This window comes from Lethenteron reissneri, chromosome 26 (assembly GCF_015708825.2).
Source record: "Lethenteron reissneri isolate LAM-NWPU_2019-01 chromosome 26, ASM1570882v1, whole genome shotgun sequence".
Taxonomy (NCBI): domain Eukaryota; kingdom Metazoa; phylum Chordata; class Hyperoartia; order Petromyzontiformes; family Petromyzontidae; genus Lethenteron; species Lethenteron reissneri.
The window spans coordinates 20,366,086-20,389,535 of NC_083804.1; the positions used below are offsets into that span (position 1 = coordinate 20,366,086).

General features: G+C 53.8%; 1 protein-coding gene across 2 annotated transcripts in view; it reads right to left on the reverse strand.

The window, feature by feature from the left end:
* Nucleotides 1-297: 297 nt before the first annotated feature.
* LOC133347837 (cAMP-dependent protein kinase type I-beta regulatory subunit-like) overlaps nucleotides 298-23,450 on the reverse strand; it is an 89,665-nt gene continuing 66,512 nt past the window's right edge. For both annotated transcript variants that reach the window (XM_061560496.1, XM_061560495.1), the window contains 4 exons: nucleotides 23,272-23,393; nucleotides 15,872-15,953; nucleotides 12,459-12,658; nucleotides 298-431 (listed from right to left, as the gene is read on the reverse strand). In XM_061560496.1, the coding sequence (XP_061416480.1) occupies nucleotides 12,486-12,658; nucleotides 15,872-15,953; nucleotides 23,272-23,393 (377 nt within the window). In that variant the 3' untranslated portion in view covers nucleotides 298-431; nucleotides 12,459-12,485. The remainder of the gene's footprint in view (nucleotides 432-12,458; nucleotides 12,659-15,871; nucleotides 15,954-23,271; nucleotides 23,394-23,450) is intronic.

The following is a 23,450-nucleotide window of genomic DNA, read 5'->3' on the forward strand; positions in this document are numbered from 1 at the left end:
TTGATCGGGCTGGGTGATTGGGCTGGGTGATGGGGCTGGGTGATGGGGCTGGGTGATGGGGCTGGGTGATGGGGCTGGGTGATGGTGCTGGGTGATGGGGCTGGGTGATGGGGCTGGGTGATGGTGTTTGGTGATGGGGCTGGGTGATGGGGCTGGGTGATGGGGCTGGGTGATGGGGCTGGGTGATGGGACTGGGTGATTGTGCTGGGTGATAGGGCTGGGTGATGTAGCTGGGTGATGTGGCTGGGTGATGGGGCTGGGTGATGGTGTTGGGTGATGGGGCTGGGTGATGGGGCTGGGTGATGGGGCTGGGTGATTGGGCTGGGTGATGGGGCTGGGTGATGGTGACTTGGACACCACGGGTGCTGTCTGAGCGAGCGCCAGGACACGAAACTCAAGATCCGTGACTCCGCCGCTCCACTGACACCGCCCTGCGACACACACAGACACAGACAAAGGTCCACCATGTAGCCTTAACAGACTGTAGGGGCAAGTGCTGTTGGCGAGTAGCACCTATGAAGCCCGGCACGTCACACGAGGGGGTGGGTGGCCAGCACCATGCTCGGCCGCCTTTGTCTCCCCAGTGCTAGTGTGTTACACACCGTGCCAGGTACTCTCTTGAGGCTGAGTCGACCTAGGGGAGGCCCAGGGCCGGTTAAAATATTCACCACTGTTATTTGTCGTGAGCGGGAATCGAACTCAGGTCGCCCAGGTACGCATCAACGCACGCGTTAACACAAACACAGCCTCCGTTCACCACCGAGTAACGGTGGACATCACAGCAGCGCGTATGCCAGGCTAGGTGCACACGGAGGCCATGCGAAGACCCAGGTGTTCTTACCACAACCAAACACACCATCACCATCATCGTCACAACCACAATAAATGCAATCATCATTACAATCACAATAAACCACATCATCATCACCACACTATCACCATAACCATTATGATCATAAGCACCATGACGCTGTCGCCTCGACAGACCTGGCTTTCACCTGAGGACGGCTGCTTGCGTTGTGGCCGAAACGTCGTGAGAATAATTTTATTATGTTGTTTTTTTATTACTTCCCTTCTACGTGACTTTACCGAAAGAACCAAGAAGATGAATCCCTGCAGTCACGAAAGTTTTAAATCGAAAAATTATCATTGTAGTTATTATGGTGACCACAATCACCATCATCCTCCCTATCATCACCATCATCATCATCACCATCATCATCACCATCATCATCATCACCATCATCATCATCACCAACATCATCACCACCATCACCATCATCATTACCATCATCATCACCATCATCACCATCATCATCATCACCATCATCATCACCATCATCATCACCAACATCATCACCACCATCATCATCACCACCATCACCACCATCACCACCATCATCATCACCATCATCATCACCAACAACATCATCCCTATCATTATCATCCAGGTGGTGCCACCTGCCGCAGCTGCCTCCTTTTGACTGCTAGGGCTGGTGTAAGGCCAGTAGCAGCGGCAGTGGTGGTTGTTGTTGATTGGTGGTGGTTGGTGATGGTTGTAGTTGTTGGTGATGGTTGGTGGTGGTAGTAGTTGGTGGTGGTAGTTGTTGGTGGTGGTTGGTAGTTGGTGGTTGGTGGTGATTGTTGTTGTTCGTTGGTGGTGGTTGGTGATTGTTGGTTGGTGGTGGTCGTTGTTGCAGGGGTTTTGGTTGGTGGTGGTTGTTGTTGGCTGTTGGTGGTAGTTTTTTTATTGTTGTTGGCTGGGTGGTGCTTGGCAGTGGTGGTGCGGTGGTGGGGCGAGCGAGCGAGCGGGCGGGCGGCGAGGTTGCGAGCCACATCTTCTTCTCATTTTGGATTTCGAAATGAAAGGAGCTGCACCTGAGTGAAGCGGAGAGAGAGAGAGAGAGGTGGGGTAGTGGTGGTGGGGTGGTTGTCCGGGGCCCGTAAGCCGCGGTGGAATGCGCGATCACTCGGCGGTTAATGCGACAAAGATGCAGCTCCGTGCATCCGTGGCGCCGGGGCACGTGGCCACGCGAGGCCACGTGCCAGCCTCAAAGAGCCGTCGCTGGATTCACGCTCAATCGATTTTGTGAATATGTGTGTCTGTTCGAAATGTTTAGCAAACTTCCCAACATGCAACAAACTTTAAATTTGGCATGTGGGTAGTTTCCAGACGGTACACAATGCAAAAAGTATAAAAATAGACTTTTGTATTTTGGGGGGGGGGGGGGAGGGGCGAAATAGTGGATATATTAAATTTCGATTTAAAGCTTTCGTGACTGCAGGGATTCATTTTCTTGGTTCTTTCGGTAAAGTCACGTAGAAGGGAAATAATAAAATAATACAAATACAAATAAATAAATTAGTATTTTTTACTTTATTATGTTTTATTTTAATTATTTTACTATTTCCCTTCTACATGACTTTGCCGAAAGAACCAAGAAGTGGATATCTTTTGCACGGCAAGTGAGCGGTGACGTCATATCTGTGATGTCACCCGCATGCGGCAGCGTTACGCAGTGTGCCTGCTGACGTCACGCCCCCCCCAACCCACCGCGTAGGGCGTGCGTTAATCCAAAACAAGAATCCAAGTCTCGGGCGAAGCCGGGTAGTAAAGCTAGTGTCATATAAGCAGAAAGCGTAAAGGTATCGCGATGGCAAATTATAATTTTTGTTCGTGTTACTATTTTGATTTTAGCAGGTAATGCCCAATGTGCTATATGTAGCTATTTCTTTCAGGAGCGACCTGGCTATTCACGAATGATAGTTCAACGAAGAGGCTTATCGTGGCCGTGTGGAAATTTGTGGCAGTCAAATACGCTAAACGCGATGCCGATTCTAAACGTGGATGGGGGAAAAAAAACGGAGGACCCGCAGAAAAATCCACGCGACCACGTGGAGAGAGACACCGCAGACCCCAAATACACAGCAGGCGTCAGGGTTGGGATCAAACCCACGGCCTCCTGTAGACCAGCCGATGGAGTTCACATCTCGTCACCGTGTCACTACTGACTCCAGTGCTGCTACTGTCTGTGTGGGGGGACGCTTCCGTGGCGGTGGGGTTAGTGGCGAGCGTCGCGTCGGTGGTTTGCGATCCAGAGGGTTGCAGGGGTTCGATTGCGTCTCCTGGCACAGCGGCAACTGCGCAATTCTATGCTGAACTTCTTCCGCACCGTACGTAGCCAGCCATGCTAATCGGAGGTGCGGGTGAAGGGCAACAAACGAAACGCAAAAAAGCAGTCCTAAAGAAATTAGTTTTTAATCGAGATAATTTTTAAGTTTGAACGCTCCGTTGGTTTCCTAATATTGGAAGAAAAACAATTTAAAGGATGGGGAGGGGGGGGGCGAAGTTCCACCCCCCTCCCCTCCACGAATGCCTCTGTCCACCTGCTGTGTCCACTGGCAGGTCGCGTGGGGTGGAGTACTGCCACCTCTTCCAAGACGTCTGTGCTTGACCAGCGTGGAAGGAGATTCGGAGGCGTGAAATTGCCTCCGAGAAGAAGCTCCTCGGGAGCTCTCTCCTCTAGCGGAGGGGGACCTCCCCTCCCCCCTCACCCTTTCAGCCCCGGCAGTGATGCGAGCCCCAGCGATTGCAGGGGCTGCGCCTTCAGCTTTTGTACGCCTGCTGAACCTCTTTCGCGCCGTACGTAGCCAACGGTGCCCAGCGGAGGTGGACCGACTTGGCTACGGCGTTGGTTGGAGAGTTTCAGGGTCACTGCAGTTTCACAAATTAGCCATGACCTATCAACTGCTAGATGAATGCCCACCACCCGCCCTCCCCCTGCCCCCTCATCTATCAAAAGTCCTGCTAAGCCACAATCCACCCGGTGACTCTTGCACCGGGGGATCTGATCCCGGCGGTCGCTGCGTCTCCTGGTGAGGACGTCTCCCCCGCCGCCTCTCCCGCCGCCTCTCCATTGTGCCTTTCACCGCGAATTCCCCTCGCTCAGCGCGGACAGACGCCTCGAGGCGCGTGCTCTTAGCGAGCGCCTAGTAGGGTCAGCACGACACACGAGTGAGCGGTGTGGGGGGGAGGCAGGTGGGGGTGGTGCGGGGAGTGGTGGCGCAGCGGTTAGTGCGCTGCGCTCCGAATCCGGTGACCCGAGTTCAATTGCCGCTCACGGCCACTAACACCGGTGACGATTATGTGCACCGGTCCTGGGGCCTTCTCCCTTGGATCAGTCGCGCAACGAGGAAATGACACCGCGTCGTGTGACGACCAATCGCCGGACAGATCGACGCTTAATACTAAACAAACGACGTCGTGGTGCACAAGCACAAAGGGGCAAAAACCTCAACACAATCATCAATAACACTGCCTTAAAAAAACGCACACAAGTCTATAACGCTGCGACGTTTCAGCCAATGTTGGTTTTCTACAATCGGTTTTCTACGAATTCTAAAAAAAAACGCAACCCAGTGCCCGGATAATCTTCGGATCACTGCCATCCATCTCGTACAACCCCTTGATTCGGCGTAAACATTCACTCCCCCTCTATAAACGTTTCATCCGTTGCCGCATCCCCGCATCCAACGTCGATGACTTGGTGCGGATGGATCTGTCGCGCGGTGTTTCGCAAGCGCCGCCCCGGCGCGCGCCGCAGCTGCTCTGCAGCGTCGTCGTCGTCGTCGGCTCGTGTCAAAGCGGCCCCTCGCTGCGGAGAGCGGAACGTTTGGGTCTGAGCGGGCCCTCACCTGGCTTCAATAAAGGCTCCGTCTGTCTGCCTGTCTGCCTGTCTACCTGCTTGCCTGCTTGCCTGTCTCCCTAACTGCCTGTCTGTCTGCCTGCTTGCCTGCCTGTCTGTCTGCTTGCCTGCCTGTCTGCCTGCCTGCCTGCCTGTCTGCCTGCTTGCCTGTCTGTCTGCTGCGTGACGGCGCTGACCACAGGTGCAACAGGCGCTGTTTATTTTCGGCCGAGTCCACCTAGGGAGTGCCCCTGGGGATGCGTTCAGACTGCTGCGGCGGGGGCGAGGGACGGCGGGGGGGGGCATCGCGACCAGGAATCCAACCGGTGTGTGCGCCAGGTCCTTAGTGTGGCAGGTGCGCCGCTACCAGATAGCACCGACGTTGCCTGCCCGTCTTATACCCCGCGTCTTCGCCAAGGGCCTTGGGCCCAGTGGTGGCAATTCCACATTGCTATGGTACCGGTCTCTGATCACAACACAGGGGGGGATCGTCAACCTGCGGGGCTCTCTTTTAAAGGGCCGCTGCTTCGTGAGGTCATTGAATAAGGACCCGCGCTCTCGTCGCCACCGCGTGCATTTGGCGGCTTTTGAAATATTGAGTGGTTTTCTTTTTTGACCGAATTTGAAGAAGACGAAAATAACAAACGGCTCTTCTTGATATTTACAACCCCCTGGCGACTTGCCACACAGTGGCAATCAGTGTGTGGACCCAAGATTCGATGAGGACGACGACGGCGACGACGATTAAGGGATTTAGTCAACCTCAGGCCAGGATTTGAACCCGCAACCCTTCTGAGTGTGCGAGTCGCGCGCTATCACCATTGCATCACCCAGCCGGGTACACGTACCAATCAGTGTAAAACGTTCCGTATTTCGAACACTGCGGTGGAGCGGTTCGGGCACTGCGCCGTGAACTCGCCGACCCAAGTTCGATTCCCGCCCACGGCCTTCATCAGCGGCGACTGATATCTAGTACCACCTCCACCAATCCGCACTGACCAGTGTGGTGAAGTATGGTCAAACAACCCATGACGATGATAGCGGCACGAAAAGGTCTTCATCTTGCAAAGGCGCTGTGAAACATTATTAAATTGTTCAAGCGCAACTTGTACCAGGTCTAGTTCTGAGCTATTTAGTTATTTTCACAAACGACCTGGCCACAAATGATAGCTCAATGAAGTGGCTTAGCATGTGGACATTTATAGCAGCCAAATACTCTGAACGCATGTTGTTGATTATAAATGTGGGAGGACCCGGAGAATAATCCACCGGACCACAGGGAAAGATACATCGCAAACTACAAATATACAACTGGCGTCACAGGGTCGGCATCGAAACCACGACCTCCTGTGTACCAGGCGAGGTAGTCAACATCCCGTCAGCAGAGTCAGGTGCTGTTAAACAAATACCGATAGATGTTACGGGCGAGAGCAGACCATCATCACCAGCACTGTTCTGGGCAACGACCCGAAGCTCATAAGAAAGTTTTTTTCTTTGGGATAAACCCACCTCCACCCAACACAGCCAATGAGTAAGGTTTGTCACAACAATGTGAGTTTGCTCTCCAACACACAACCGGTGGTGCGGAAGTAGTAACTAATTGCCACGTTTTGTTCCACGTCACAAACCTAATTGGCCCTGTCGGCTGGAGGTGGGTTTATGACACATTTACAGTTACGCAACCTAAGACAACAACAAAACTTCATTACAAATAATATTGGTCGTAAAAGCCTACTACCAACGCTCAATTCAGCCGGGTCTGTCCTGCTTGCCAACCCATGAGATACCACGATGACCAGATGTTAACTACCTCGCTTGGTATCCAGGAGGGTGTGGGTTCAATCCCCAACCCGACGCCTTCATATTTGGAGTTTACGTGTTCACTCTCCCCGTGGTCGCGTGGATTTTTTTCTCCGAGTCCTCCGGTTTTTCCTTCCCCGTATAGAATCAACATCACGCGTTTCGAGTATATGGCTGCTATAAATGTCCGCGTTAAAATCCGCTTAATTGAGATATCCTTTGTGTTCTTGGTTATTTCGGTAAAGTCACGTAGAAGGGAAATAATAAAATAATAATAATAAAACCATAATAAAATAATAAAATGTTTTATTTTTATTTTTTTATTATTTCCCTTCTACGTGACTTTACCGAAAGAACCAAGAAGATGAATCCCTGCAGTCACGAAAGCTTTAAATCGAAAATATCCTTTGTGATCGCTAGGTCACTTTTGACAAAGAGCTACATAGCTCAGTGGGGCCTTACTTGGCAAAATTAAACATATACATGTCTGCACCCGACACACGACATCCAGAGTATCTCTCACTGTGGCTGCACCTACGACTCACGTGCCGCCTACTCGAGACTATCGGTAACCTGGAAAAGCGTCAATTAAGCCGTGACCACAATCCATCACACACTGTGGTGAAGCATTACGATTTGTAAATCAATTAATATTACATCTTTGTACTAACCCCAAGTGTTGCTCGCTAGCGAGCACTTATTAAGGATGGTAGGGCACACAAGGCAGTGTGTGGGTGGGTGGCCAGCACCACGCCCGGCCGCCTTTGTCTCCCCAAGCGGCGACGTTTACACATCGCACCAGCTGAGGCCGAGTCGATCTAGGGGAGGCCCAGAACCGGTTCAGATAATCCGCACCCACACGAACTCCCAGGGGCGCCGCACACACATGTGCGACATACAGTGTGCGTGCGTGTGCACACGTACGTGCTTGTGCGCGTGCGTGCGCAAACGTACATACGGTGCGCGTGCGTGCTCACACGTACTTGCACGTGCGTGCGCCGCGCGCTTTGGAAGTTTGGACAAACATAATAATCCTCTCCCAAACGGCTTGGGCCTCTGCTGCTGCTGCTGTCAGAGATCCCTATTCTCGTTAGCGGAGGCCACCGCCTGTTGATGGATCTGATTGATGAGCAGATCCTAATTTTGTTGGCGCGTGGCAGAGGGTGAGTCTCCCGGCTCTCGCTCCGTCTCGCGGCGAGGACCGCCCGGTTCTCGGAGGACCCTAACGCGCGTCTAAACATAGGTCCACACTGATGGATTGATTGGTCTGGGGAGCGTGCGTCCATCTGTGCGTTTGTTTGTGCCCCCTTGCGTGCGTGCGGGAGTGTGTGCGTCGTGCAGGCCTTAATAGGTGCTCGCCAATGGAATTTGCCCCAGCGGTCTTCTCCGAGGGTGAAACGGTGGGAGGCGGGGGGGAGGAAGGAATTTGTGTTGGTGTGTGAGCAAGTGTGTGGATGGGTATGTTTGTGTTGATGTCTTTGTGTGTGTTGTTGGTGTGTATGTGTGTGTACTGATGTCTTTATTTGTGTTCTGTATTTCTGTTTGTGTTGGTGTGTATGTGTGTGTATTGATGTTTTTAGCAGTTAGTGCGCTGTGCTACGAATCCGGCGCCCTGAGTTCGATTCCCGCTTACGACCAACACCAGTCACGATTATCTGAACTGGTCCTGGGCCTTTCCTAGGTCGGCTCTGCCTCAAATGAATACCTGGTGTGCTGTGTAAACATCGCTACTACAGTGTTGGCCACCCACCCCCTCTTGTGTCGTGCCGGCTTTCATAGGTGCTCGCTAACAGCACTTGCCCCAACAGTCCAACAAGGCTATATTGGGGATTTTTGTCTTTGTATTGATGTATTGTGGGTAGTGAGCAGTTGTGAACCGGTTAGCGCAGTGCACTAACCGCAACAAATATTGCAGTAATCAGCAATACCAATATCATCATCATCACGACCGTCATTATCACAATCATTGCAGTTACTATCACAATCACTCCCATTAAAATCATCATCAATACCATCACTACCATCACCACCACGATCACCATGATGAGCATCATCGTCATCATCATTCAGGTCATCAACACCACCACCATCATCATCATTAACACCATCACCACCACCACGAACATCTTCATCAGTGCCATTCCAATCATTATCGCCACCACCAACACCACCACCACCACCACTAAGCAGCAAGGAGGAACAATGCCTGAATGGCTTTTATTCCCCCAGGTGTGATCCCATTGAGATTCGTGACCTCTTTCACGAGCCTCACTTTGGCGCGAGCAGAGCCCATACAGATTCACTGCCTCCTTCACAGCCCCGCCGTGGGTGTGGAGCCCATAGAGATTCACGGCCATGGGGGTGGCAAGGATGCGACTTTATTGAGATTCATTATCTCGCCACTTCTTTTGTGGTCACTGAGCCCAGGGGGGGGGGGGGTCGGGAGGGGGTGGGGGGGGGGGCCTTGGACCCAGGACGGGCGACTGACCACACCGCGCAGTAACGGCACCACGCGGCGTCGCCGTCACTCCCTTCCTCCTGCCAGATGGCCACAGCTTTGGCAGAGTTAGTTGTTAGTTGACCACGTGACCTTCGAGTGGCCGCCCGTACGTGTCCATCGGCCACCGTCACTACACCTCCCGGGGCCTCCACCCCACCTCCCCCCCCCCCCCCCCCAGGTTGCAGACTCCGCACAAGGACGGCGGTCCTCATCGCAACCCCTGACGACCTTCCCTCCTCCACCCATTGGACCTCCGGTGGCCTGACGACGGCCGTAGCCGCTCTCGCCTCCCTGTCCCTCGCCGGCCGGCAACGATCGCTCGGCGGCACACCGCCTGCCGCTTCAGGGTGGACGTTGCGGGTGCCCGTGACGTCATCCGCGAGAGGGTAGCCCACCGCGCATGCCAGGCCCGTTGGTGGCGGGGTCCAAAATCTTTCGCCGCGTTCCAAAATGACGCCCGCGGGTTGCCCAACTGGGCAGACGCACGGCAATCATCGCCCCCCCCCCACCCCACCCCTACAGGCTGACTCATGGCCCCAGGTTACTGGTTCCAATACCATTCTACCCCGGTCTCTCGACTTCGAAGTAACTGCCCGCATCAAAAAAAAAACGCTCTGCTGCCGCACACAATTCTCAGATTACAAAATAGAGGGGGGTTTTTTTTGGGTTAGATCGCGTAAATATATAAGTGTGTCGTTAAAACCCGCCACCACCCAACACAGCCAACTAGTAAGGGTTGTCACGTTTTAACGACACATTTCGATATTTACGCGATCTAACCCAAAAAAAAAACTCTATTATGGATGATATTGCTCGTGAAAGCCTACATGTTAAACATTCTCAGCTTCCGAGTTGTTAACCCCCCCCCCCCCCACCGCGGCCCCATCCAGCCGTGGAGGGGGGGGGGATGGGCAAGGTAGCAATGATGGAGGAAGGAAGAAGGAAATAGGAAGCAGTGATTACATTGAGCGAGAATAGTCGTCTCACCTGAGCCGAGGTGGGCTGCTCCGCACAACAATGGGGCTTCACGTAACGGTGGCATCCCACTCCTACAAAGTCACAAAGTCATCTCCCGCGCAAATTGCTTGCACTGACAGCCCTGCCCGTCTCCCGCTTACCACAGCCCCTGAGAGCCAGTGGTGGACATTCCAAATTTCCTATGGCAGCAGTGAGTCACTCCGTAAAAAACCACTGTTGACTTCCTCACAAACTGGTACTGGTTGTATCGACCCCCCCCCCCAGATGGATGATTGGTTGAGTCAACCCCCCCCCGCCCCCCACAAACCGAGAGTTGAACTCGCGAACTTCCTGATGTGCGGGCTGCTCGCTCTGCCGCTGAACCACCCGGCCGGCTGACGACTCCACTCTGACTACACTTCCCAAAAACACTGTTTCCGCTCCCATTAATGCATCAGCCAACTTCCTTCCACGACCACAGTTCTATGGCCTCAGGGTGGCAGGCGTTTAATATTTTGACTTGTTTATTTATTTTAGTCACGTGGGTTCTAAAATCCCCGTCATTCGTCTGTTGAGATGTCGTTGGCTGCTCAGGGTCTGTCAAGGGGTAAAGCAACGACTGCTCGTGCCTCATTTTGCACCTCGTCATCGTTACCAACAAGTCGGCCAACCTCTCTGCCCTCTCCCTCTCTCTGCTTTGCAGAAGGGCCATTGCCTGAAACATCAGCCTGATGTTTCCAGCCGATGCCTTCTGAACACTTTCCGATTCCGCAGCTCCATCCCCACATCGTGGTGCCCTCTGCGCCTTTGGTAATCCATCTCTCCAGGAGACCGGCGGCACAAGGGGGGAAGATGTGAGTCCAGACAGATGGTGGGAGAACTGTCAGGGCATTGCGGTGGTGGTTGTGGTGGTGGTGGTTGTGGTGGTTGTGGTGGTGGTTTTGTCCACTATAACATCTCCACCTTCATCCTGATTCCTGTTTCTCTGCTTGTACGGCAACATCAATGATAAACTAAAACTAAACTATTTACAATTTTACCAGCTAAGGCCCACTGAGCTATGGAGCTCTTTTTTGCTCAACGAAGTGGCTCGTCACACGTGGACATTTATAGCAGCCAAATACTCTTAACAACTATTATTATTATTATCCCATGTTGACCATTGTGAACCCCACTGCGAGAGGCACGGACATTCCCCCCCCCCCCCCCACTGCCCGCCTGATGGGTGGTGGGCGAGGCTCTGATGGGAAGGGGAGTTCCAAACGAGAATTTGTTGCAAAGAATGTTGCCCGCCGTCCAAGTCACCCTCGAAAACGAGCCTCTTGGCTCGATGGGCTTCACGTCCTGGAGATGCGACACCGAGAAAATGGCCGTCACTGCAGTGACTCGCCAGCTTGCGGGCGCGCTTAAATTCACCGCCACTGGGACTGACCTGGATGTGAGTTCCAGTGAGTTCCGTGACCACACCCACCGCCCCCCACCACGTGACCTCAGCACGACCCCCATTGGGATTCATTGCCACCCGCGGTGACGGCAGAGCTGTGAGTCCGTTGAGATTCACATTTAGAAACATGCATTGCGATTTTTTTGATTATCTTGCTACTATAAATGACCCAATTATAGGCCTATTTGTTTGAGCTATCATTTGTGGCCAGGTTGCTTTTGAAAAATAAGTTAGAATCTCACTGGGCTTTGCCTGGTAGGATGGGGATGTTAGCGAGCACCATGAAAGAACTACCATTCCACTTCAACCACAGAGGCTGCCATTGTTACCATCACCATAACCACCACTTTCAGCCAACGCCACCATCACCATAGCCACCACCTCAATCAATGCCACCACCACCGCTATCACAATCACAACCACCACCCACCACCTCAAGCAAACATGACCATCACCAGCACCGCTATCACCACTATCACCGCCACCTCAACCAACGCCACCATCACCACCATCATCACCACCACTATCACAATCACAACCACCACCCACCACCTCAAGCAAACATGACCATCACCAGCACCGCTATCACCACTATCACCGCCACCTCAACCAACACCACCATCACCATCACCACCATCATCACCACCACTATCACAATCACAACCACCACCCACCACCTCAAGCAAACATGACCATCACCAGCACCGCTATCACCACTATCACCGCCACCTCAACCAACACCACCATCACCATCACCACCATCATCACCACCACTATCACAATCACAACCACCACCCACCACCTCAAGCAAACATGACCATCACCACCACCGCTATCACCACTATCACCGCCACCTCAACCAACGCCACCATCACCATCACCACCATCATCACCACCACTATCACAATCACAACCATCACCCACCACCTCAAGCAAACATGACCATCACCACCACCGCTATCACCACTATCACCACCACCTCAACCAACGCCACCATCACCATCACCACCACCACCACCATCATCACCACCATCACCACCACCGCCTCCGCCATCCCCACCGCGTGGCCTACCTGTGGGCGTGTATCCGCGGGCGCGCGTCAGACGGAGATGGACACGAAGCTGTTGTATCGCTGGATGTTGCGCTTGAGGATGTCGGAGCAGGGCCCGAGGACGCGCTCGAACCGCGGCCGGTCCAGCTTGACGCACTTGAGCGGCCCGCGGGCCACCACGGTGGCGGCGCGCGGGCGGTCCAGCATGAGCGCAATCTCCCCTGGGGGGGGGGCGGGGTACACGGGCACGGTCAGCGCGCGAGTTCGTTTAGCCGGATGAGAGGGAGGGGGGGAGCACAGAAAAAGACGGAGATATAAAAGTGCAGAAGGAACAACAAAGTTGTAGGTGAGGGGACGGTGATTGGGAGAGTGAGGGGGCAGGTGAGAGGGAGAATGAGGGGGCAGGTGAGAGGGAGGGGGCAGGTGAGAGGGAGAGTGAGGGGGCAGGTGACGGGGAGAGGGAGGGGGCAGGTGGGGAGGGGGCAGGTGAGAGGGATATGAAGGGGGCAGGTGAGAGGGAGGGGGAGGGGGCAGGTGAGAGGGAGAGTGAGGGGTCAGATGAGAGGGAGAGTGAGGGGGCAGGTGAGAGGGAGGGGGCAGGTGAGAGGGAGAGTGAGGGGGCAGGTGATTGGGAGAGTGAGGGGGCAGGTGAGAGAGAGAGTGAGGGGGCAGGTGATTGGGAAAGTGAGGGGGCAGGTGATTGGGAGAGTGAGGGGGCAGGTGAGAGAGAGAGTGAGGGGGCAGGTGAGAGAGAGAGTGAGGGGGCAGGTGATTGGGAGAGTGAGGGGGCAGGTGAGAGGGAGAGGGAGTGAACAGGTGAGAGGGAGAGTGAGGGGGCAGGTGAGAGAGAGAGTGAGGGGGCAGGTGATTGGGAAAGTGAGGGGGCAGGTGATTGGGAGAGTGAGGGGGCAGGTGAGAGAGAGAGTGAGGGGGCAGGTGAGAGAGAGAGTGAGGGGGCAGGTGATTGGGAAAGTGAGGGGGCAGGTGATTGGGAGAGTGAGGGGGCAGGTGAGAGAGAGGGGGCAGGTGAGAGGGAGAGTGAGGGGGCAGGTGATTGGGAGAGTGAGGGGGCAGGTGAGAGAGAGAGTGAGGGGGCAGGTGATTGGGAAAGTGAGGGGGCAGGTGATTGGGAGAGTGAGGGGGCAGGTGAGAGAGAGAGTGAGGTGGCAGGTGAGAGGGAGAGGGAGGGGGCAGGTGGGGAGGGGGCAGGTGAGAGGGATATGAAGGGGGCAGGTGAGAGGGAGAGGGAGGGGGCAGGTGAGAGGGAGAGTGAGGGGGCAGGTGAGAGGGAGAGTGAGGGGGCAGGTGAGAGGGAGGGGGCAGGTGAGAGGGAGAGTGAGGGGGCAGGTGATTGGGAGAGTGAGGGGGCAGGTGAGAGAGAGAGTGAGGGGGCAGGTGATTGGGAAAGTGAGGGGGCAGGTGATTGGGAGAGTGAGGGGGCAGGTGAGAGAGAGAGTGAGGGGGCAGGTGAGAGAGAGAGTGAGGGGGCAGGTGATTGGGAGAGTGAGGGGGCAGGTGAGAGGGAGAGGGAGTGAACAGGTGAGAGGGAGAGTGAGGGGGCAGGTGAGAGAGAGAGTGAGGGGGCAGGTGATTGGGAAAGTGAGGGGGCAGGTGATTGGGAGAGTGAGGGGGCAGGTGAGAGAGAGAGTGAGGGGGCAGGTGAGAGAGAGAGTGAGGGGGCAGGTGATTGGGAAAGTGAGGGGGCAGGTGATTGGGAGAGTGAGGGGGCAGGTGAGAGAGAGAGTGAGGGGGCAGGTGATTGGGAGAGTGAGGGGGCAAGTGAGAGGGAGAGTGAGGGGGCAGGTGAGAGGGAGAGTGAGGGGGCAGGTGGGGAGGGGGCAGGTGAGAGGGATATGGAGGGGGCAGGTGAGAGGGAGAGTGAGTGGGCAGGTGAGAGGGAGATGGAGGGGGCAGGTGAGAGGGAGAGTGAGGGGGCAGGTGAGAGGGAGAGGGAGTGAACAGGTGAGAGGGCGGGTGAGGAGAGAGCTTGTGAGTGTGTGTAGGTGGATGTGTGCGCCTGTGTGCCCGTACGTGTGAGCGCGTGTATGTGTGTGGGTGCGTGTACGTGTGTGTGTGTACATACACTTGTGTGAGTGTACACGTGCGTATTCATGCGTGTGTATGTGTGTGTGTAGGTGTGCGAGTGTATGTACGCGTGAATGTGCATACGTGTGTATGTTGTATACATGTGTGAGTGAAGAGTCCGAGTGTGTATGCATGTGAGTGTGTGTACATGTGCGTACATGTGTGTGTGTGTACGTGCGTGTGTGTGTGTGCACGTGTGTCTACGTGTGTGTGTGGATATGTGTGTGTGTGTACGTGTGTCTACATGTGCCTACGTGTGTGTGTGTGCGTACATGTGTGGGTACGTGTGTGTGTGTGTGTGTGCGTACATGTGTGGTTACGTGTGTGTGTGAGTGTGTGTGAGTGTGTGTACGTGTGTATCTACGTGTGTATCTACGTGTGTGTGCACGTGTGTGTGTGCACGTGGGTGTGTGTTTGTGTGTATCGTAACTACGTGTGTGTGCACGTGTGTGTGTGCACGTGTGTGTGTGCATACATGTGTGTGCACGTGTGTGTGTGTGTGCACGTGTGTGTGCACGTGTGTGTGTGTGTACACGTGTGTGTGTGTGTACGTGTGTGTGTGTGTGTACGTGGGTGTGTGTTTGTGTGTATCGTATCTACGTGTGTGTGTGCACGTGTGTGTGTGCACGTGTGTGTGTGTGCACGTGTGTGTGTGCACGTGTGCACGTGTGTGTGTGTGCACGGGTGTGTGTGTGTGCATGTATGTGTGTGTGCACGTGTGTGTGAGTGTGTGTACGTGTGTGTGTGTGTACGTGTGTGTGTGTGTGCACGTGTGTGTGTGTGCACGTGTGTGTGTGCACGTGTGTGTGTGTGCACGTGTGTGTGTGTGCACGTGTGCGTGTGCACGTGTGTCTGTGTGTGTGTGAGTGTGTACACGTGTGTGTGAGAGTGTCTGTACTATCTACGTGTGTGTGTGCACGTGTGTGTGTGTGTGTGCACGTGTGTGTGAGTGTGTGTACGTGTGTGTGTGTGCACGTGTGTGTGTGCACGTGTGTGTTTGTGTGCACGTGTGTGTGTGTGCACGTGTGTGTGTGCACGTGTGTGTGTGCACGTGTGTGTGTGTGTGCACGTGTGTGTGTCCACGTGTGTGTGTGTGTGTGAGTGTGTACACGTGTGTGTGAGAGTGTGTGTACGTATCTACGTGTGTGTGTGTGTGCACGTGTGTGTGTGTGCACGTGTGTGTGTGTGTGCACGTGTGTGTGTGTGCGCGTGTGTGTGTGTCTGTGTGCACGTGTGTGTGTGTGCACGTGTGTGTGTGTCTGTGTGCACGTGTGTGTGTGTGTGCACGTGTGTGTGTGTGTGCACGTGTGTGTGTGTGTGCACGTGTGTGTGTGCACGTGTGCGTTTACCGAAGTAGTCGGAGGGACCCAGGCGCCCGACTTCCACGAACTCCTCCCTCTCAGAGCGGCGCTGAAGGACGGCGGCGGTGCCCTGAGCACACAACAACAACAACAACATCATCACCATCATCATCACCATCATCGTCACATCATCATCATCATCATCAAATCTTCACCACGATCACATAATCGCATCACCATCATCACATTATCACACTGCTATTACATAACACTGGTCAACACACTTTTACTGGCATAAGGTATTCCAACGGTTTTAAGGTACTTTTGGGGTCTATCACATCAGGTTTTTGAGATATCAAATATTGCATTTTCAATCAAAACTGCAGAAGAAAAATATTAAATAAATGTGGATATCTACATAAAATTATATTATAAACACACTATCCTAAAAATACAGCACCATATTTTAACACTAAAGCAGTCACTGACTCGCAACAACTTGCAATCATAAGTGACAGAGTTAATTTCGGCTAAAATAAATGAAAATGTGGTATGCCGATAGCATAAAAATGACATGTGATAGAGCAAATCTGAGATCATATTTGGAATCAGCACCCTGAAATTAGTCTAAAACAGCTGCAAAAGTCCAGGCCAGAAAAAAAAGATTTTTTTTGTTGACCAGTGTAATTATCCACGAAGTGGTGGTGACGTCACCACGATGCTTGTGCCAGGGTAGATACACCTCGAGGCCACGTGAAGTGAGGAACGCTTGCTGGCAGGTCACGGGATAGACCCAGGTGTTATGAATTCACTTACTGAGATGACTTACAGATGCATCACCTGTGCTCCCCACTGTGCCACATACTCAAACAAAAACAAAGAACCCCCGTGTCGCCTTTAACGGACTGTTGGGGCAAGTGCTGATAGTGATTAGCACCTATGAAGGCCTGCACGGCACAAGAGGGGGTGGAGGGCCAGCACCACCTTTGGCCACCTTTGGCCGCCTTTGTCTCCCCAGTGGCGATGGTTACAGACTGCACAAGGTACTCGTGATGATCGTCGCTGGTGTTGGCCGTGAGCCAGATTCGTAGCGCAGCGCGCTAACCATTGCACCACCGCTCCCCATATACACAGCACAAAGATCCCCCGTTTTGCCTGAACAGACTGTTGGGGCAAGTGCTGTTTGCGAGTAGCACCTATGAAGGCCGGCACGGCACACTTACGAAGGAGGGGGTGGGTGGCCAACACTACACACGCACACACACAGACACACACACAGACACTTCCACGCACACAGACACACACAGAGACCCTTACACGCACACAGACACACACACAGACACTTACACGCACACAGACACACACACAGACACTTCCACACACACAGACACACACACAGAGACACTTCCACGCACACAGACACACCGAGAGACACTTCCACGCACACAGACACACACACAGAGACACTTCCACGCACACAGACACACACAGAGACACTTCCACGCACACAGACACACCGAGAGACACTTCCACGCACACAGACACACACACACAGACACTTACACGCACACAGACACACACAGAGACACTTCCACGCACACAGACACACACACAGACACTTCCATGCACACAGACACACCGAGAGACACTTCCACGCACACAGACACACACACACAGACACTTACACGCACACAGACACACACAGAGACACTTCCATGCACACAGACACACACACAGACACACACACAGACACACACACACAGACACACACACACAGACACTTCCACGCACACAGACACACACACAGACACACACAGACACACACAGAGACACTTCCACGCACACAGACACACACACAGACACACACAGACACTTACACGCACTTCCTGCCGCCCTGCTCCATTGCTCAAACACAATCCCGGCACAAATTAACCAGATGAAAGCCGACCAATTGAAATTCCAATTAATACCCCTACCCCCCCATCAACCATCAAACAGCGCCCCCCCCCACCTCGACCCTTCCCACTCCGACCCGCGCCCAACTTTTATTGCCAGTGGTTGGGCGTTGAGAGGAGGTCCGGTGTAGGAGGTGATCGGAATTAAAATAGCGCCGTGGTTTGAGTGACCGGAATAGCAGCGCCATCAACTCACCTCCAACCACCACCATCATCAGCATCACCATCACAATGGGGGCCTTTGATGTGGCGAGATGAAGGGTGGATGGGTGTGGGTGGGGTGGGCGGGTGGAGGGTCGATTGCAGTGGGGTTGGGGGCATTGCGTGCGCGCGAGTTTCTGTCTTTATTGTTGAGCGCGTGGGACGTATCCCGTGTCGGGTCGAGAGAGTGCGTGGAAACCCCATTTCGACCACGCACTGCGAGACGGGAGCTCAATGTGACCCCACGACCCGATGTTCGATTCCTGATCACGGTCACCGACAACACCGGTGACGATTAATCCGCACCGGTGCTGGGCTCCCCCTAGGTCGACTCAGCCTCAAATGAGTACTCGGTGTAGTAAACATCGCCACTAGGGTGACAAAGGCGGCCGGGCGTGGTTGCTGGCCACCCACCCCCTCGTGTGCCGTGCCGGCCTTCACAGGTGCTTTTCGCCAACAGCACTTGTCACAAAAATTCTGTTGAGGCTACGCGGGGGACCTTTGTCTTATGAGACCCACCAAGATTATTGTTGCATAAGCTGAAAACACAACGGCCAGTGACGACTGCAGCACGCACCATGCCAAACTTATGAAACACTGAGATATATATATATTTTCGAGTATCGGATGTTGGGGGGGGGGGGAGAACATTTTTCAATGAATCACTGTCAGAAATATAAGAGACCAAGCGGGGTGGAAGGCAGCGCCCCAACGTACCTCGACGGTAAAGCCGCCCAAGTGCCGAATACAGACTTCGCGGATTTTCAACGCGGTGCACTAAAGCTCACCGACTTTCCCCCCTCCTGCCCTCGCCGTCGGTGACAACCCCATCGTCCATCCCTCCGGCCCAACCGCCCATACGCACCACCCATCGCACTCGCTTTCGTCGTCAACCGCTCGCTGTCTCGCTGTCATCGTCGTTGACTTCAGCGCAATCGTCGCCACTCACCGCGCACCGCCGTCCCCTCTCATCGCCTCGTCTCACCTCACCACACCGTCTACGCACCTTAAAACTGAAACTCGTTTCTTTAGAACTGATTTCACGACGTCCCCCACACACCCCCCCCCCCCCGGTTTGCATGGCTGGTGGCTACACGCCGGGCGAAAGTAGTTCAACGTACATACGTACTGTATGTACAATGTCAAATTGATAATTCTCTGCTCAGCGCCTTGCTCAGGGCACCATCTAAATCAAATGAAGAGACGGTGCCGATGCGAACGCATTACTCCGGGGGAGGTGAGTGGTGGCGGTGCTGTCGCCGGACACACGGAACCCCGAGGAGACCTAGCGTTGAGATTCACGGCCAAGTTGGGGGGGGGAGGGGATGGCTACCAACACTGGCAGTGACAGTGGGGCCGTTGTCGTGTTGGCCAAAGCGGCGCAAGTGACAGCACGGGCCTGGGTTCGATCCCTGACGCGGGAACCTCTCGCTGTGGAGTTTGTGTGTGTGTGTGTGTCCATTTTTCTGCACGAGTTTCCTCCGGGTTTTCCGGGTTTTACTCCCATAACAAAACAAAAAACATACAAACGTACGTACAATGTAACCGGTAGTGGCCAAGTAATATCCCGATGCCGAAAAATGTACCCGTAAAAATAAATCTAATTTGGGTTACACACGCGGCGCGTGGCAACGTCGCGCCACTCTACCGCCTTGGCAGGCGCCTCCGTGAAAAGAGCCCTGAAACTCGGAGAGACTTTCCCAGAGAGACTATCGTAACGATAAAATAATAATAATAATGGTAATAATAATTGCGAATGTAATGAACCAGCGCTACCGTGAGAAAACCAACGCAGTAGTCTCATCATCATCATCATCTAAGTTCACAGTGACAGTGACGATGATGACGATTGCGAGGACGATGGTAATTATTGCTGGCGCTAATCTGCACGATCGCGATGACGTCGATCATAACAACGGCGACGATCACGACGATGGAACTTTATCTAGTAGTTTTGACAAGAGCGGATACAGTGCTCAAACTTGAAAACATAATAAAAGATATAGTACAGAAACCGAAGAGTGAAAACACATCACACACACACACACGTCCTTGAGTGCAGAGTCGTGTTTGTATCAACACAACGCTTCACGGTTGCCTCACAGCGGAATCAACGCTGAGCTCTGTTTTGACCTCAGATCCAAAATATACAGCGGCTGTTGCCTGAGTGTTGTGTGTGTGTGTATGTCTCTTTGTGCGTGTGCCGTTGCCTTTGTAGTGGCAGTGCAGTGGTTAGCGCTCTGCGCGACGAACCCGCCAGCTCGACTTTGGTTCCTGCTCACGGTCAACATCGGCGAACCCGTCGTGGGCCTCCCCTAGGTTGACTCAGCCTCAAATGAGTGCCTGGCGCGGCGTATACACATCAGCGCCTGGGGAGTCAATGGTGGCCGGCCGTGATGCTGGCCACCCACCCCCTCGTGTGCCGTGCTGGCCTTCATAGGTGCTACTCGCTAACAGCACTTGCCCCTACAGGCTATATGGGTGATCTTTGTTTCTGATTGTGTCTGTGTGTGAATGTGTGTGTCAATGTGGATGTGTGTGTATGTTTCATTGTGTGAGCATCGGTGTGTTTGTCGGTGTGTTTGTCGGTGTGTGTGTAGGTGTGTGTGTAGGCGTGTGTGTAGGTGTGTGTAGGTGTGTGTAGGCGTGTGTGTGTCTGTGTTAATGTCTACACAGCAACACGCCCGGCTCACTTTGTCTCCCCAGTGCTGATATTTACATAATGCACCAGGTACTAATTTAAGGCTGAGTCGACCTAGTGCAGGCCCAGGATTGGCTCAGACATCGCTGGGTTCTTGGCGCAGTGTGCTTCACCCCACATACAAGACAAAGATCCCCCGGATAGCCTTAACAAACTATTGGGGCAAGTGCTGTTAGTGAGCACCTATGAAGGCCGGAACAGCATGCATGGAGCTGGGTGGCCATCACCACACCCGGCCGCCTTTGTCTCCCTAGTCGCGATGTTTACACACTGCACCAGGTACTCATTTAACATTGAGTCGACCAAGAGGAGGCCCAGGACCGGTTCAGATAATCGTCACTGGTGTTCGCCGTGAGCGGGAATCGAACTCGGGTCGCCGCGCTAACTGCCGCACTACCGCTCCCCTGACACCCCGGTACACACCAACACACACCGATTCACAGGTACACACACGCACACACAGGTACATACACACACAGGTACACACCAACACGCACCGATTCACAGGTACACACACGCACACACAGGTACATACACACACACAGGTACACACCGACACACGCACACACAGGTACACACACGCACACACAGGTACATACACACACAGGTATACACCAACACACACTGATTCACAGGTACACACACGCACACACACGCACACACAGGTACATACACACACAGGTACACACCAACACACACTGATTTACAGGTACACACACGCACACACAGGTACATACACACACAGGTACACACCAACACGCACCGATTCACAGGTACACACACGCACACACAGGTACATACACACACACAGGTACACACTGACACACGCACACACAGGTACACACACGCACACACAGGTACATACACACACAGGTACATACACACACAGGTATACACCAACACACACTGATTCACAGGTACACACACGCACACACAGGTACACTCCAACACACACTGATTTACAGGTACACACACGCACACACAGGTACATACACACACAGGTACACATCAACACACACTGATTTACAGGTACACACACGCACACACAGGTACATACACACACAGGTACACACCGACACACACTGATTCACAAGTACATGCACGCACACACAGGTACATACACACACAGGTACATAAACACACAGGTACACACCAACACACACTGATTCACAGGTACACACACACACACAGGTACACGCACGCACACACAGGTACATACACGCACACACAGGTACATCCACACACAGATACACACCCACACACACTGATTTACAGGTACACACACGCACACACAGGTACATACACACACAGGTACACACACGCACATACAGGTACATACACACAGGTACATACACACAGGTACATACACACAGGTACACACAGGTACACGCACGCACACACAGGTACACACACAAATGCACACCAATAAGACACACAATCCGCAGCAAGTGTTCTTCTGCAAAGCCACCTTTGTTCCCACAAGCAGGAGGAGCAGCATGGATTCCCATGTCTCCCCCCCCCCCGTGTTCCTCCATGCCCATCACCCCCCACCCGACATCCCCATCCTGCCCCCGCCCCTCCCTCATCCTCCTCCATCGTAGAGAATTTACAGTCGTGGGCAGCGAAGAAGGGAACTCTTTCTTCTTCCACGTCCCTCCTCCACCTCCCCCCTGAACCCAATCCACCCCGCCCCCCACCTACCCCCCCTTACCCACAACCACCCCCACCCACCCACTACCACCCTCACCCCACTTCGCTGGGGCCAAAGATCCCCTACACATCCGATTCGAGACAAACTCCCAATCGGTCACCCACTGGGGGCTCATCATGGCCGGTTCGGAGGCACACCGCTCGAGATGACAACATGGGCTCAAACCCTGGGGTCCGGGCAGAGCCACCGCTAAGCTACAGCGGATTGGGGGGGGGGGCGACTGCCCCGTGCCCCGCGCTTTGAGGGGCATCCCGCGCTTCAACGTCGCGGCGTCAGATGTAATACCACCAGTTTAGTTTGAAGGCGTCGGCGGGGGGGATCCACATAGTGTGAGATGTTATCTCACCTGGTATGCAGGAAGTCATGGTTTCCATTCTGACCCTGACACCTGCTGTATATTTGGAGTTTGCGTGGCTTTCTCTCTCTCTCTCTCTCTCCCCGTGGTTGTGTGAATTTCTATCCAGCTTTTCCCTCCACATTTATGAATCAACATCGACACGTTCAAGAGGATTTGGCCGCTGTAAATGTCCAGATGATAAGCCACTTCGTTGAGCTATCATCGCATGTGGCCAGGTCGCTTCTGAAAAACAGCTCTTTAGCTCAGTGGGCCTTACCTGGTAAAATTAAAAATAGTTAAGTTTTAGTTTATATTTGCTCCGAGCCCCACAACCGCTCTATGGACGGGCCTCTAGATCTGGGTCTTTCCCTTCGCTCTCTCTCTCTCTCCCTGCCTCTCTCCCTGCCTCTCTCCTTGCCTCTCTCCCTGCCTCTCTCCCTGCCTCTCTCCCTGCCTCTCTCCCTGCCTCTCTCCCTGCCTCTCTCCTTGCCTCTCTCCCTCTATCTCCTTTCTCTCAGTCCCCGGGGGGGACATAATCGGCACCTCGGTGATGAGGAAGAAGTCGTCGCCGGGGTCTCCCTGGACCACGATCTTCTCCGCGTCCTCGAACTGCACCGGCTCCAGCGCGTCGGCCACCGTCAGCCGCTCCCAGTGCTCCAGCGATTCTGCAGCAACACAAAGACAAAGGTCCCCCATGTAGCCTTACGCACGAGACTGTTGAA